The 14,590-nt window shown below is 41.9% G+C and overlaps 2 protein-coding genes across 2 annotated transcripts; one reads left to right on the top strand and one right to left on the bottom strand.

Annotated features, from left to right (window-relative positions):
* Positions 1–1,074: 1,074 nt before the first annotated feature.
* On the bottom strand, positions 1,075–5,069 carry mxd3 (MAX dimerization protein 3). Its single transcript, XM_037076085.1, has 6 exons — positions 4,862–5,069; positions 4,071–4,170; positions 3,881–3,910; positions 3,647–3,761; positions 3,346–3,511; positions 1,075–2,269 (listed from the first exon to the last, which is right to left on the bottom strand). The coding sequence occupies exons 1-6, from the start codon at positions 4,929–4,931 to the stop codon at positions 2,151–2,153; spliced, it is 600 nt and encodes a 199-aa protein (XP_036931980.1). The 5' UTR covers positions 4,932–5,069; the 3' UTR covers positions 1,075–2,150.
* A 939-nt stretch (positions 5,070–6,008) lies between these two features.
* On the top strand, positions 6,009–14,107 carry fam193b (family with sequence similarity 193 member B). Its single transcript, XM_037076080.1, has 10 exons — positions 6,009–6,403; positions 7,570–7,848; positions 8,520–8,706; positions 10,182–10,400; positions 10,629–11,040; positions 11,147–11,330; positions 11,462–11,695; positions 12,294–13,350; positions 13,452–13,527; positions 13,645–14,107. The coding sequence occupies exons 1-10, from the start codon at positions 6,245–6,247 to the stop codon at positions 13,739–13,741; spliced, it is 2,904 nt and encodes a 967-aa protein (XP_036931975.1). The 5' UTR covers positions 6,009–6,244; the 3' UTR covers positions 13,742–14,107.
* The last annotated feature ends 483 nt before the right edge of the window (positions 14,108–14,590 follow it).

Here is a 14,590-nt window from a genome sequence, read left to right as displayed (position 1 = left end):
TGTTAAAAGCAAAAGTATTGAAAGTGGCGCTTAACATTTGTAAGTATAATCAGGGAAATGCACTAAAAATGAAAGAACTTTATACAAAAAAGTGCCCTTCAATATAAATAATAAGACTCCAAAATATTGTATCATAAAATTATTACTTGTGCACTGAAGGTGCACTGTAACAGATTTACAGGCCTATAAACAGACAGAGCTCCTGATAAACAGAACAGCAGTTTGCAAAAACAAACAAGAGTTTTAGATACACAATACCTCTAATGTCTTAACATCAGTGCTTAAACTTTTAATATATAGGACTATATACCAGAATTGTCAGAAAAAAACTTACATAATGCACCTTTATAAAAGTGAGACTTGCTGGTGAAGTTGGCTGAGGTGAAGTTAATGTTGCTATTAACATCTCTATTTTATATACACCAGTAACTAGTTATTTTTTTCATCATGGATTCATCTGCTGATTATTTTTTTTAATTAACAATTGTTTAGTTTTTAAGAGTCACAAAGAGTCTTAGCAATACTTCAAATGTCATTATTAGTCAAATTTAACTAATTTCGGTAATAGAAAAGCAGCAAATCTTAAAATTCAAAGCTGGAACCATTAAATATTTTTACATGACAAATGACTTGATCATTCATAATGATTGCAAATTACTTTTTCGTCCATTTACTCATCAACAACTGGTTTCAGCAGTTTCAGCTCGTAGTACTACATGTAAACCTTTGGGTAGTTCAATCAGTAACAAAAGTGCATTGTGAGCAAAAAATTTTATTTGTAAAGTAAATAGAAACTGAAGCTGTGAGATAATGTAATTGAGTAAATAACACAAAATATAAAGTGATGTGAGAGAGGATTATAAAAGGTGGTTGGTTTCATTAATTTAATTCATCAGTAAAACAATCAAGAGACGGCACGTAAATATAGAAAATATTTATTTAATTAAAAAAAAAGCTTACACCAGTAAAAAAAAAAAAAGAAAGAAATGCTACATAATATTACTGGGCGGAGAGACAGATGAATGCATACATAACATTAAAAGATAATAAGGCATCTTGCATATACAAAAGTGAAGGAGAAAACAAAAAAATGCACCTTCAGTTGTTAAATATATAGCAATGAATATGATACATACTTGTAATACAGCGTAAGTATCATTACAAGTGGACATTACCTGCCTGATTGGTGAACTTGCTGCATGCATAATTAACATTTATACTGACGGATGCTGAAGCAATGAAGTGTACAGTCTTGGTAAGGAAAACACTCCTAGGAAACATTAGCAGTGAATTGCACTGTAACTGCCATTAAAACCTCTCTCCATATGCTCTCGCTAATGCAGGCATCCAACACTGTAGCACCTGATTACAGACTGAAATGTGCACAAACAGACCAAAACGAATATTTGGCACAGTGAACTTAATTGCCAGATAGAAAATGTGCAAATGTGACCGGTTAATGTCTGTTTTTCATTCTGATATACCCACAGTCCTTTTGAGACAAAACAAAGAAGTGCAACATGTGGATGTTTTGTGCAACAGAAGAAAAAGATAACGATACATGACTGAACTCAAACATAATAATAGGGACAATAACACAAAACAATAGCACGGATTAATGTTTAAGTGCATGCTACACATGACGTCACTGGAATATGAACTTAGTGCTTAAGGAAAGCTGTATGTATGGGAAAACTAAACCACATCTGATTTAAGGCAGAATTCAGTACAGACAGACTGTAGTACAGAATAAGTTAAGAGTTTTGAATAAAAAGCCCTTATTTTGGATCTTAAAAGAACGATTAGCAGAGTATGAATCAGTGGAGACTCCTCATGGCTTTGGAGAAAGAAAAAAAATATATAACAACACAATTTACGATTGATGCAAGAAAATATGTATGCGTAATGTTACATCCATCCCAGCCCAGTGATTTTAACTGCTATTCAGTGCAAATGAACACAGCTCATTCATATGATCGTTTAGCTTTGTAGTCTGACGTGTTTTTGAAAAGAGAATGTCAAAAGTTACTCCTCCTGTGAGAAAAAGAAATGTGTTCAGTTGTACAGTAACATCCTCCTCCATTCGCTTTGTCTTTTGGAATGTTTGCTCCCCTTCCTCCTCCACCGAGCGACCGCCGGCTCGACTCCCGTCATAGCCAGGCTTTGTCCATGCTGGAGTAACAGTGGTCCGCACCAGTGTGCGCAATGCTCAGTCCGTCAGAGTCCAGGCAGTCGAACACGATGCTCTCCACGTCGACCTCCACGTCCTCTGCAAGCGGGGACACGCCACAGATCAGATCAGTTAGCAGAAGGAGATATGACGACACTCACGCTGAATTCCACTGCTGTTGGGCTGTTCACACGTACAGTATGTCATCCACTTATTGATTATATGCACATGACCCAACAAACAGTGGTTCAAAACTTATACGTATATTGCTTGACTGACTAAACCCTCATGCTAAATGTTTCAGTATTTAATTAAGTCCTTATTATGTTGGTTCATGACCATCAGTCCATCTTATTTATTGCTTTTTCTTTTCTTTTCTTTATCAAGCACATTTTAACATTTTTCTCACATTCCGACATCTTAATTAAGTTTTAAAAGTTCATTGCTCTCTGAAGGGATGTATTTGCAATTTGGTGCTGTTGTCATTAAATCAGCACAGCACACCCCTACATGTGTTTATCTTGATATGCTCACTTCTATGCATGTGTTTGTTTGACTGTTTAGTTGTTTGCTTTAGTGTTATCAAAATATATGTTACATATGTCAAGTGTTTCTTTCTTTTTTTTTCCCCCCTGTCCTCTGACTCTCTGCAGGATCGTGCTGCTTCATCTGTATGTGTGCATAGCTTGCTGGACATAGTGGTATACTCTCTTGCATGTATGTGCTTCTAGTGGAGATCCTTAATCAAACATAAACATACATTCTTAATTACTCAGTAGAATAAAAAATTCTGCAGAATGACAAAAGTGAAGCTCGCTTTCACTTTTGATACGTTTGTGCTGAAAATCAGATTTAGAAGATGAACTTTTGTAGGATGACAACATAATATCATATTGTCAGAATAAGGTTCCTTTAAAGACTGATTAACTAGTATCAACTCATTAGCAAATCGCGAATCACTCTACTCAAAAAATATCTGCAAACATCAGTAAAAAGTAGACTTCATAAACTCGTATTGTATGTAAAATGTGTCTACTACAAACTATTAGGGGACACTGAGAATCGTCCTTTTTTGGTTCCAGTTCCCATTAGGTTGGTTTCAATGTGCCTGAATCTAAATGATTGAAACTGAAGCTGTGAACACACTTTTAGCTTCAAAGCATGGGGGCATGTACCTCTGTCGGAGTCGGACCTCTCGGAGGACATGGTCGAGCCCTGGCTGTCGTTCCTCATCCTCTCCGAGCCCCTCTGCAGCTGCTCCAGCCGAACCCTCAGCTCCCTCTGCTCCCAGCGCAGACGGCCCTTCATCTGCTCTGCGCGCTCGTCCTGCTCCTGCAGCTTCTGGAAGGTGAAAGCACAGAAATTTAACCTTAACCCAGCGCTAAAAAAAAGGACAGGAACGTGGTTTGTTGTTTAAGGGGAGGAAGATGCTGCTCTGAACACTGTGCCTTCACCCCAACAGAGTGTTGTGTGTACCTTTATGTGGAGCTGGGCCCGTCTCAGCAGGTTGAGGGTGGTGTTCCTCATCGAGTCAGATGACAGAGGAACTTGCTTTTTGAGCTGCTCCAGGCAGTGCCTCAGTTGAGCTCGTCTGCAAAAGCACAAAAGCGACACCATTTAACCCGTGCAGGGGAGAACAGGGCGCTCTCCACTATGATCCACCATAGAAAAAGTACTTTTATATGACGCTATAACGAAAATATGAATTACCTGTTTTTCTCCAGCTCGTTGTGAACTGACCTGCAGTTGGAGAAGGAGACACAGCTGGTTTTAGCTCTGCAGTTACACTCAGGGCAATAACTGCTCTCAACAATGGCAGTCTGCAAGGAGCTTTATCAGAAGTGAAAGTCTCCACAAAGCCACACCCTCCTGTCAGTTAGCAGTTATGTAATGTATTCACCTATTGCCCCCTGCAGATATCTTCTTGTTCTTCTGTTTGCTCCTCTTGTCAGAGTGATCTGGGCTGAGAGGTTGGATCGAAGCGTATCCATGTTCTGCCTCTGTGCAGGGGGAGGGGGAAAAAAACAAACAAACATCACAGCTGTGTTACAAAACAGTTGGAAATGCACCGGTATGCAGTGCTAAATGTAAGGTTTTGTTATTGTTAACATAAGTGAGCACCTGTGCTGCAGATCGAATGGCATATTCTTACTAAGCTGTAAGAGGAGGAGGACACAAATACCCTGCTGCTGTCATCGGCATCATCAGCTGGACGCTCTGTTTGGGGGGTTTTGGCGCCATCACACACTCCCCAATTCACCATCATAAAAAAAAAAAAAACTACTCTCTAGCCTATCGAACAAAAAAAATGCGTAAAACAATCCCCACGGTGTGCCAAAACACGAATATAACTCGTAGCGTTGCTTTTCTCTGCCTCTCCTCCTTTTTTCATTCACCGCATCGAGCGCCCTGCACCGCCCGGCTTCAGTTTCAAACTGGAGCAGATTGGCGCCTTCGAGTACAAAGATGAGACCGATATGTAGGTCACTGAGTCAAATCCGAAAGCTCGCCTAAAACAGCCTTCCAGCAGGAACATCGATGGTTTTCCGAGCAGTTGCAGTGTATCGTGTCCCTGTGTGGTGTCCCGCCTGCACGCCGACTGTCGCTTCATTGTGCATTTTGTTGTTTTAACAATAACCAACTTCCTCCCCTGAAGACTGACAGTTGTCATACACACAAAAAAATACTCACCTCGCTCTCTTCTCTCCAGAAACTCAGCGGCCCGGAGCAGCACCTGGATGTTGCAAACGTGTCCTTCCATTATTGTTGGGGTTTTTTTCGTTAAACAAATAAATAAAACAACCCCGGGTAAACAAACCTACTGCGGTGCAAGCGTCAGTAACGTTAGCCCAAAGTAGACGAGGCTGTGTCTGTGCTACGTCCCCAGTCCACACGACCTGAAACACTGGCGCTGCCTTCACGTGATCCACGTAAGCTCGGACATTTGAAAGTTATGTCATAAGTACGAACCGAGTGGCACTTGGTATGTTGATAAAACTGACCTCATGACCACTTAAAGTTTTAACCTCTTTTGCTCTAGATCTATGGTTTATTCTCTTTAAAAAAGAAAATAAAAAGGGTGACATATTCCGAAAAAATCGCCTTTGATTTCATTTACCGTGGGTGCATGTTGCAATATTGCATAGCCAACCATTTGTGTAAAACTTTAACAACGACGAATTTAAAAACACATGTTTAAATAAACAAAACGTCATACACATTGTTGGTGTGAACATTATGTCAAGGGAAAGAGCCACCCTATGGTTATGATGCATTCCGCTGTGATTCCCATACTTCCGAAAGCAGTGAAGGCATCAACACCCAACGTAAAACGTCATTGTCAAACCATGGTCAAGCCCCCGTCCCTCTCCTCTCACAGCACCTTTATTTTTCAAACAGCTGCGAATATCTCCTAACATCGATACTGGCATTATGTATATTTCCCCCTCTTTATATGAAAACCTAAAACCACACACTGTGTAAAACTGCAATGTGTCAGCTAATTATGGAAAGTTGTATTGTTACAGATGTGTTATTATTACTCTTATCTTTTATCTTACACACATCTTTACCTAATTTTCAGCCCACTTGAATTATTTGCTCTTATCCATTTCCTTTTTTAACACGATAGACTGTAGACTGCATAAATAAAGCATTAAATGGCCGTGTTACAGATACATAACGTGATCTAGCGAGCATAAAATAATATGCTCACTTAGTAGATATCCTCTCTGAAACAATTATTTGAATATCTGGAGTCAAGCCTGTTTAATTGTCTTTTCATACAGAGAAGAAAGTGGGAGGAGACGTCTGCCCTCACTAAATATGGCGCCGCCTTGCTTCACTCTCTGCGTAAGGTTTCAATTGTACCCCGCGTGCGCGAGTGAAGTCGCTCTGCCAGCAGTATCTTTAACCTATGAACTCCTGAGTGTGCCAGTCCTCCGCCATATTGACTGTTGTCTTGACTGGAGGAGATAGAGAACGTTTTGAGGTCCGACAAGAAACGAAAGTGTGCTCTCAAAATAATCGAAACTGGTGCAAACTTGGCCAAAGCGTGTTATAAACACCGCTGTGATGGCAAGGAAGAAAAGCAAGCAGCAGGGAGTCGCCCAGAAGGAGCTTGTGCCTGGACAGCAGACCGTACCGAAGAGCCCAGTCTCTCCCGGCGATGCAGCTGGCGGTGGCGGCGGAGATGCTGGGCTGGATAGGCTGGCCACTACCAGGGCGAACCAGGTAGGTTAGCTAGCAGCGAGCCAATCGCTGTTTTTAAAATAGGCTAGCTAGCCTTTGAGCTAGCACCCCTCTGCTAATCCAAGCATCCTCCATTGTGCTTTTTATTTTCTTTGTGGCTAGATCCTGCAGAGAGTGAAGTTCTATGCACCCGCCGACTGATTGGAAGCTATATTTATCCTGATGTAGTAGTCGTAAATGCAGGGCTCTCACGTCGTTCGATATGTAAATAAATAAATAATGCGCTCAACTTCGCGAGCAGCAGAGGCGGCTTTTTTAGACAGTGTGGCTACTAGCATCGCAGCCCACCTCCCCTGCCGGACAGGTGACATTGTGCCTCGGACAGGTCGTCCCATTTCCAGCGTTTACAACTCTTCATCCGCCCAGCTAGCTAACCTTAGCCAGTGAGGCTAGCCATCATCCCCAGCTAGCGTGCTGCAAACGTGCTTACTGCCTACACTTGTACCCAGCTACAGGAACCACTCAGCCAGCCGCGGCTAACCAGCTACTAGCTAATTAGCTAGCTAGTTAGCTGAAAGAGAGAACGGGTTCATAATAAGGGTAGCAGGCTCCCAAACATGATTAGAGTTGTTTAATTGGCTTGCTGTTCCCCGGTCTTCTATCGGATTGTGTCGGGAGCCAGAGAAAAAAAGTTTGAATGCATGTAGTTTTCAGCCAGTGATGCCAAACGTTAGCTAACTTGGAGTTAGTGTCGTTATAAGTGGAAGGTAACCGCTGTACAGATGCACTGTAGCATTATACCAACTAACCTTACATCTGACCTCTGAGCCTTACCACCCACCTGACTGCCGCTTGGATTGAGTTATTACATTTTATACCACATGTGCAAATGAGCGTCTCACAGCTAATATATAGTTATATTTATGTGATGGGGAAGCATTGTGTTGTGCTCCTGTAAATGTGCAAAACACGGTTCTCTTTTAAAATGTCATAACTATCACTGTCATAGAACCATGCAGAAAATACTGGAGAAAAAAAAGGTTATAGTGTACACTTTTTTGTTTTCATTTGTAGAGATCAGTTCATCCGATGTGATTTGATTGGAGTTTTTTCTTAGCGTTTTAACACAACGATTTGTTACAGATCACAGTGTGAATTGTAATCAGAGCTTAATACTGGACCTCTCCATCCTCTCCCTCTCTACCTAGCCTATGCACACCTGCTGCCTCCTGTGCCACCGTGAATTTAAGGACTGGGGAGCGAGCTCTGTCAACGGTCTCCCAGGGGGCCACGGGACCAAGCTGGCTGATGCCGTCCCTGCACTCTCCCAGGCCTTATTGCGGGAGGCGCCGGGGCGTAAGCTTGCTGACGCGGTACCCTCGCTGTCTCAGTCCCTGCTGGGAGAGGTGCCTCTGTGGATCTGTCAGAGCTGCTGTAAGAGTGTGGAAGAGGAGGAGAGGCGGAGCACCCAGGAGCAGCCCACGCCGGTAAATAAAAGTGGACTGATTTGGGTCATATGTCTGGATGCTTTTCACCACGTCTTTTTACTACTTTTTAGTTAAACTGTGTTGGTTTGTGCTGACTGGGGTAAACTCAACACTATTTATCATACAAGGCATTGCATTTGCATGGGCTTACCTACTAAATAAATCTTTCTGTCATCCTGGATTTTGCAAGTTTAAACATGTAGTGCACTTTTTGTCTCTTCAGAAGTAACTTAGTTTGTCACTGTGTCTCTGGCAAATGTGAGACGACAGCAGCTATTACCTTTGCTTTCTTGCTTGTTTTTACATAAATGCTTTACATGGAATGCAAATTTCTAAGACTTTCTGTATAATCAGTCTGGGGACCTGAGTGTAGATGAACATGGTCTGTATAAGGTGTTGATATTTGGCTTTGGCTTGCAGATGTTAAAAATAGTAAAAAAGCAACAGAGTAGCAGTGATTTATTTTTAGTTTATGCTCTTTGTTTACTTTGATAGATTGAATGATCTTTTTTTTTTTTTTTTTTTTGCCTGTCATATCACAAACACTTTAACAAGCTGATATTGGTAGATACTTGATACCACTAGTGCCAAAATGCAGGTCTATGTGGACCGTCCTGTGAATAACCTGTTGTTTTTTTGTGTTTTTCTTTTGTGTTTTTTTTTTAATTCAGGTACCATTGTCACACTCTTCCTCCTGTAAGTCCCAGAGCTGTGGGAACGGTTACCCAGAGCAAAGTACTGTGGATTGGGATCCAAGTTCCTTCCTGTCAGCCCACAAACTGTCAGGTCTCTGGAACTCTGCCCACACCAACGGAGGGGAACACTGCAACCACAACACTTCTTCACACTCGCAACAAGGTTTGTCATCAAAGGGCAGAAGAGAACTATAGAAAACAATTAATGGCAGTGACAGAAATCACTGAAAACATCACAAACCCAAATTTCAGGCTGTGTTGTGAGTTTAAGTCATGTGAAATGGGGACAAATTGGGTTTGAATCTGAGCTCGAAGGCTGGCTTGTGAGCTTTCTTACTTAGCAATGATAGTGTGATACATTTTTAGACACTTTGTTCAGGCAATATTATGCGATGGTTTAGAAGAACAAAGAACAAAAGCTTACAACGCTTCACTTTTTGAGGTCCTTAGAGCTCAGCATCATTAAAGGTGGAATCGTGTTATAATATAAGCTTGCAGTCAGAACTACCAGATGCACTCAGATGGTGGAGATAAGTGTAAAAATAACATAATTTAAAATGAATATGATTTAAGTAACTCAGAACATTACCTGGGCATCATTTATAGAATATCAAGCCCTGTGGATGCAATTGTCTGCCTGAACATCTAGAAATATTCCAGCAAAATTTACTTGGACTAATATTTGAACCAAGATACAAAAACAAATGTCATGGTGACTATTTCTGAAACAACATTACCCAACAATTAATAAAGAAAATGGAAACACGCTTTCAAACTGAGACGGATAGCTGTATATAAAATAGGAAGCACAACATTTCAGACTCCCGTGCTCTTTGTTTTCCTCCTGTTTCTTGGCTCTCTCCAAACCACTTCTACCAGAGTTTACCTGGTGCATAGCTGTAGTAGTATTTCTAGTTTAACAAATAATCACTTGGCTCATGTTGTCAGATTACATTTAAAGTAGGGTAAGTGAAAGTAGTCGTATATCTGCTCAGTGAGTGCAGCTGCGCCCGTATGTGCCCTTTTGTACTTTTAATACATGTAAGGTTTTTGGATGTTTGCTGGTGGACAGTTTTGTTTCTCAGCGAAAATAAATGTCAAATACTTGTTTGTTTTAAGTTAGGTGTGAACTGAGCTGAGCTTAATGTACTTTATTGTGTGTCATAGCAAATGTTGGCATGAAGTCACGGTGACTTGTATCAACTTCTGCTGGTGATTCTATGGATGATTGCCAGTAAGAGATATGCTAACTTTTTTAAACAACATAAATGAGCATGTTGAATGATTTAAATGTTGGGGTACAATGTTCTCATTTTTATTTTGGTTATCAAAAAAGGACTTCATCCTTCAGAGCTACAGTGTTTTACAATGCTCTCCTCTTTCTCATATCAATGAGACATTGGACACAGGCCCAAACACGCCTCCAAATAGCGGGGAATTATTTTAGCAAAACACAATCCACTGTCCAAAAAGTTAGTGTTCATTTACAAAATATCTGAGCACTTGTATCTTTACACATGTTTATGAGACCTTTTAAACACAATATACAAACAGAAAAAATGGTATTACTTTGTGCAGTTCTGCTCCTAAACCAAGCTTTAGTGTCTCAAATTCATCAAATGTATTTTCCATGTCCAGGTATAACAGCAGGGTCGGCCTGTCATGAGAAAAGAAGTCTTCATGAAGCACCTGGGAAATCTGCTAAAATGTCTGGGACCAAAGTGTGTCCCTACAGTCACCCGTCATCCCAGAACTCCAGTGGATCTTCTGCTGGGAACCCTCTGTCTACCTCAGCAGACCTTTGTAAGACCACTCCCAAGCACTTCAAGACCATGTGCCGTCGACCAACGCCGCCAGGTAATGTTTCCATTGACTCTTAGGGTTCAGTAGCATTTTAATTAAATCTGAATGTACTTGCACTCAAATCTCTCTTTGAGTCTAAAGTATCTACAGCGATTAATTGTAAACTTTAAAAGTAAACTTTGCATGCCAGAACACAAACTGATGCACCATGTAAAATGATGACTCAGTGTTTGTGATCCGCAAGTCATTTACATTCATATTTTCTATAATTTTTCTTTCCAGGTGAAGCCTTCCACCCTAGTGACCACCATCAACACACAGATTTGTCGGTACCCCCCAACAGTCCCACTGGCCTTTCTTCCCAGCATTCCTCGCTCCTTCCCCCAAAGCCGAACTCTGGGCAGCACAGTCATGTAACCTCCTCGTCTGGCACAGGTGTGGCGGCCCACGCTCCTTTCTCCCCGCTGGTACCAAACCTCCACGGCCCCACAGCCAAACTCAACTCTCCCAGTCCAGACAGCCCAACATCTGTCCACAAGCCCAGCCCGTGCAAAAACTCCCACATTCCTGCTGTGAACACACAACACAGCAAACTGGGCACATCGATCATGGGCTGCAACCACCCTTGTAATGGACACAGTGCTGGAACGGTGGCTACATCAAATGTAGGCCACCTGACAGCAGGGGCTTGCAGGTTAGTGTTAACATCTCAGTATTGCTTTTGGTGAATATTTTGAATTGAGAAATTGCTTTCTAGTTTCAATATACAAGAGCTAAATTAAATGATTTCTTGTTTGTAGGGACCAGGCATGTAAAGGGCACAAAATGACGAATGGAACGTTGTGCCACCCTTCATCTGAGCTGGAGGAGGGGGAGGATGAAGACAGCAGCTCTGAGAGGAGCTCCTGTGCCTCCTCATCCACCAACCAGAAGGACGGAAAGTACTGCGACTGCTGCTACTGCGAGTTCTTTGGACACAATGCGGTACTTAAAAACATTTGTTGCTGTCATCGTTATAAGGAGTAACTAGGTGTTCCCTTTGCTGTTATGTACTTGTTAAACCTTTGTGCAAAGTTGACATGATAAAGACATAGTAAAATATTGTTTGCTTACAGCCTCCAGCTGCTCCAACAAGCAGAAACTACGCCGAGATCCGAGAGAAGCTCCGCACACGTCTGACCCGGCGTAAAGAGGAGCTGCCTCAGCGTCAAGATTCAGAACTGACAGTGACTGGTGCAATTGACAACCGGGATGTAGATGAGCTGCTAGACTTCATTAACAGTTCTGAGCCAAAACCTGTCAACAGTGCCAAGGCTGCCAAAAGGGCGCGACACAAACAAAAGAAGAAGGTGTGTTTTGTTTTGTTTTTTTTGTTTTTTTGTTTTCCATTAATTTCCTTTGAATATTGTAGGGCTGCTGAAGGGGCACCTGCCAGCCAAAATTGAAAGCCAGTCAATTATGGGAACTCTGGATTCCAGTACCATTTTGCATCTTAACATTACAATGCAAAAGGCATTTGCCATTGGCTCGTGGCTCCAGAAGGGGTTTGGCGAGCCCTGATCTTTATGTCTGTGTACGTGTATATGTATTCTTTAAAAGTTGCAACTGAAATACTACGTGGCAATGGTAGACCCCGCCACAAATTAAACTACTTCATAGAGAGGTTATTGCGTAATTTAAACCCTTTGAATGGCTTTGCTGAAAATGCAGACTAATTATCAAAAAAGGGGTTTGATGTCATGTTAATCTTAAAGATCATAACTTGAAATCAGAAACTAACCAATTAAAGAATACATAAAGAAGATTACATATCTAACCATTGATGTCGAATTTGAGTGATATTGATATTCAGTGCTACGGATCAAGTTTGTTCAATATCCAAAAAGTTATCTCAATATCTATCTCAGTACCTGTTCACAGTGTCAAGCATGTACCATTTCTTTTCAGGAAAAAGCTCAGCAGGGCAACATGGGTGCTGCAGGCAGTGACCCCCACTCCGATCCATCTGAGCCTGTCGACGAGCCCATCCCTGACGGTTCAGAAGCCAGTCGGTTGCTTGACTGGCCTCAGCTGGAGCTTGAGCGCGTCAACAGTTTCCTCACCAGTCGGCTCGAAGAAATAAAGAACACCATCAAAGACTCAATCCGGGCCTCATTTAGCATGTACGACCTCAATCTGGATGTCAATGACTTCCCAAAGAAGGCAGCCACGTTGGAAGGCAACCACTTACTGTCCCATCTCAATGGTTCCTCTGACCTGCAGCAGATAGACCTTGACCTGGCCCCTCTTTCACTGGGATCCTTTAAAAACCACCTCGACCTGGTTAACGGATGGGAGGACACAACCACTGTGTCGTCTCCTAATACCACCACAGCATCAGAGGTCCCTGCTGGGTCCAAGGACATCCAGCGGTTGCACACTACCCCCAGTCTCTCGAAGCTCATAAGGGTTCGGTCCCCAGAAAGATGCACTTCCACTGGATCTGACAGTTTGCCACAGGTGCCAGCGCAAGCTACTGCTAAATCGAAGGAAGACGCCCCCGATCCCAAGAACATGACAGTTGGGAACGGTGGTGCAAAGTCAAAGAAGAATAAAAAGCAGCAGCAAAGACAAGAGCAATCTGTGTCAGAGCAAAACTCCAACAAATCAACCAAAGCTGCCTCCGGGAATGAAACACAGAAAACCAATGAGTTTAAAGAAATGGCTTCTAATGGCTCAAAGGCTGGAAACAAGCAGCCCCAGCACTGTGTGGAAAACCAGAGAAATGGGCCTAAGAAGGCTGAGGAGGGCAGACCATCCAAACATTCAACGAACGGAGCAAATGGTAGCCTCTCAAATGCACAAAGGGGGAAAGGTGACACAGAGACGCGAGGAGGTCGGACTGAGCAGGATTCGGAAAGCAGAGCTCACCCCACCATCTCAGCAAATGGGCAACAACACCAGCAATCCAAGGGGAAAAATAAGAAGAACAAGAACAAGGGTGAAAAATCCAGCAGTGCTATCGGTACAATCATCTATCATTAGTGATGTAAATGCCAAATATTAAGTGTTTCTTAGTCTGTAATGTTTTAAGCTAATGTTGTCATCGTTATTGTTATTCCCCAGATGATGTATTTCTTCCTAAAGACGTGGATCCGACAGAAATGGACGAGATTGATCGGGAAGTGGAATACTTTAAAAGGTAGTTTTAAAAAAGCCTGTATCAAGATAAAAGTAAACTGTTCCATTGACTAATGGCATCACTAAAACTCATTCCTTCTCTCCTCTTCCTCCTCTTCTTTGTCTTTGCTCTCTCCAGGTTTTGTCTGGATTCTGCAAAACAAACGCGCCAGAAGGTAGCAGTGAATTGGTCCAACTTCAGCCTCAAAAAGGTTCCTTCCAATGCAGCTCAATAACTTGGATGAGTGCCAGCAACAACAAAAAACTCCACACCACAAACTCTTTCAGTAGAGCCCCATTTGGCCTGAGGCCTTCTCTCGTTCCCTGTTTTCTTCTCTTCCTTACTAAGCCAAGGGACCCCTGGTTCAAATTCATACTCTCCATTCAAAAGACTGAAACATAACTTGTGGCTGACAAGCCAGGGATCATTCTCAAGGCCAGCTCTACCCTTTGCTATTATTGCAATGTTCACTAAATGAGAGATGCAAAAATGGAAAAAAAAGTCTGTTGAGTCCACTGCATCCATGTGCTTACGTATGTAGTATGTAAACAATTACCTTACGTGAAATAAATGTTTTTTATCACAAATCTGAGACAGTTAACGTTGTTAAACTTCTGAATTCCAATCCGTTCAATTTGGTGCTCATCATCCATGACATTTTTTAATTGAAAGTTTCTCACCCATGACAGCAGTCTCACTAGACACTAGAGACCATTTCTCTTCTACTGTACAACAAGGACCACAAGATGACATTTTGACCTGATTTTACAGAAAAAAGAAAAAAAAACACCTGTACCCTTGTCTTGTGCACGGAGCAATGGTGGCAACAATTGCATTGATTTTTCTACTCTCAAGCAGACTGCAGTGCGTTTGGTGATTGTTATACTTCTCCATTGGAATACTTTTTTATTTATTTTTGATCACCAAATGATTTTGCAGTCAGTGAGAAAAAACTGAAAACACTTGAGCTACCTGCTACACTGTTGCCTTTTTGTATGAGACCTTGAAATTATGTTAAAAAAACACATGAATGTTTGACAGTTTTCAGTGCACCAACGACGCTAATAGAAACCTTATAGGAAAA

The sequence above is a fragment of the Acanthopagrus latus genome, chromosome 18 (genome assembly GCF_904848185.1).
Source record: "Acanthopagrus latus isolate v.2019 chromosome 18, fAcaLat1.1, whole genome shotgun sequence".
Lineage (NCBI taxonomy): Eukaryota > Metazoa > Chordata > Actinopteri > Spariformes > Sparidae > Acanthopagrus > Acanthopagrus latus.
Note: the sequence above shows the minus strand (reverse complement) of the source record. Positions and strands in the feature narration are given on the sequence as shown.

Coding starts and splice junctions, on each gene's coding strand:
- mxd3 (XM_037076085.1), bottom strand. CDS start 4,931: ATGGAAGGACACGTTTGCAACATCCAGGTGCTGCTCCGGGCCGCTGAG. Junction 4,171..4,861: donor TCTGGAGAGAAGAGAGCGAG/GTGAGTATTTTT, acceptor CCCCCTGCACAG/AGGCAGAACATGGATACGCT. Junction 2,270..3,345: donor GAGGTCCGACTCCGACAGAG/GTACATGCCCCC, acceptor CCCCGCTTGCAG/AGGACGTGGAGGTCGACGTG.
- fam193b (XM_037076080.1), top strand. CDS start 6,245: ATGGCAAGGAAGAAAAGCAAGCAGCAGGGAGTCGCCCAGAAGGAGCTT. Junction 8,707..10,181: donor TTCTTCACACTCGCAACAAG/GTTTGTCATCAA, acceptor TTCCATGTCCAG/GTATAACAGCAGGGTCGGCC. Junction 10,401..10,628: donor CCGTCGACCAACGCCGCCAG/GTAATGTTTCCA, acceptor TTTTCTTTCCAG/GTGAAGCCTTCCACCCTAGT.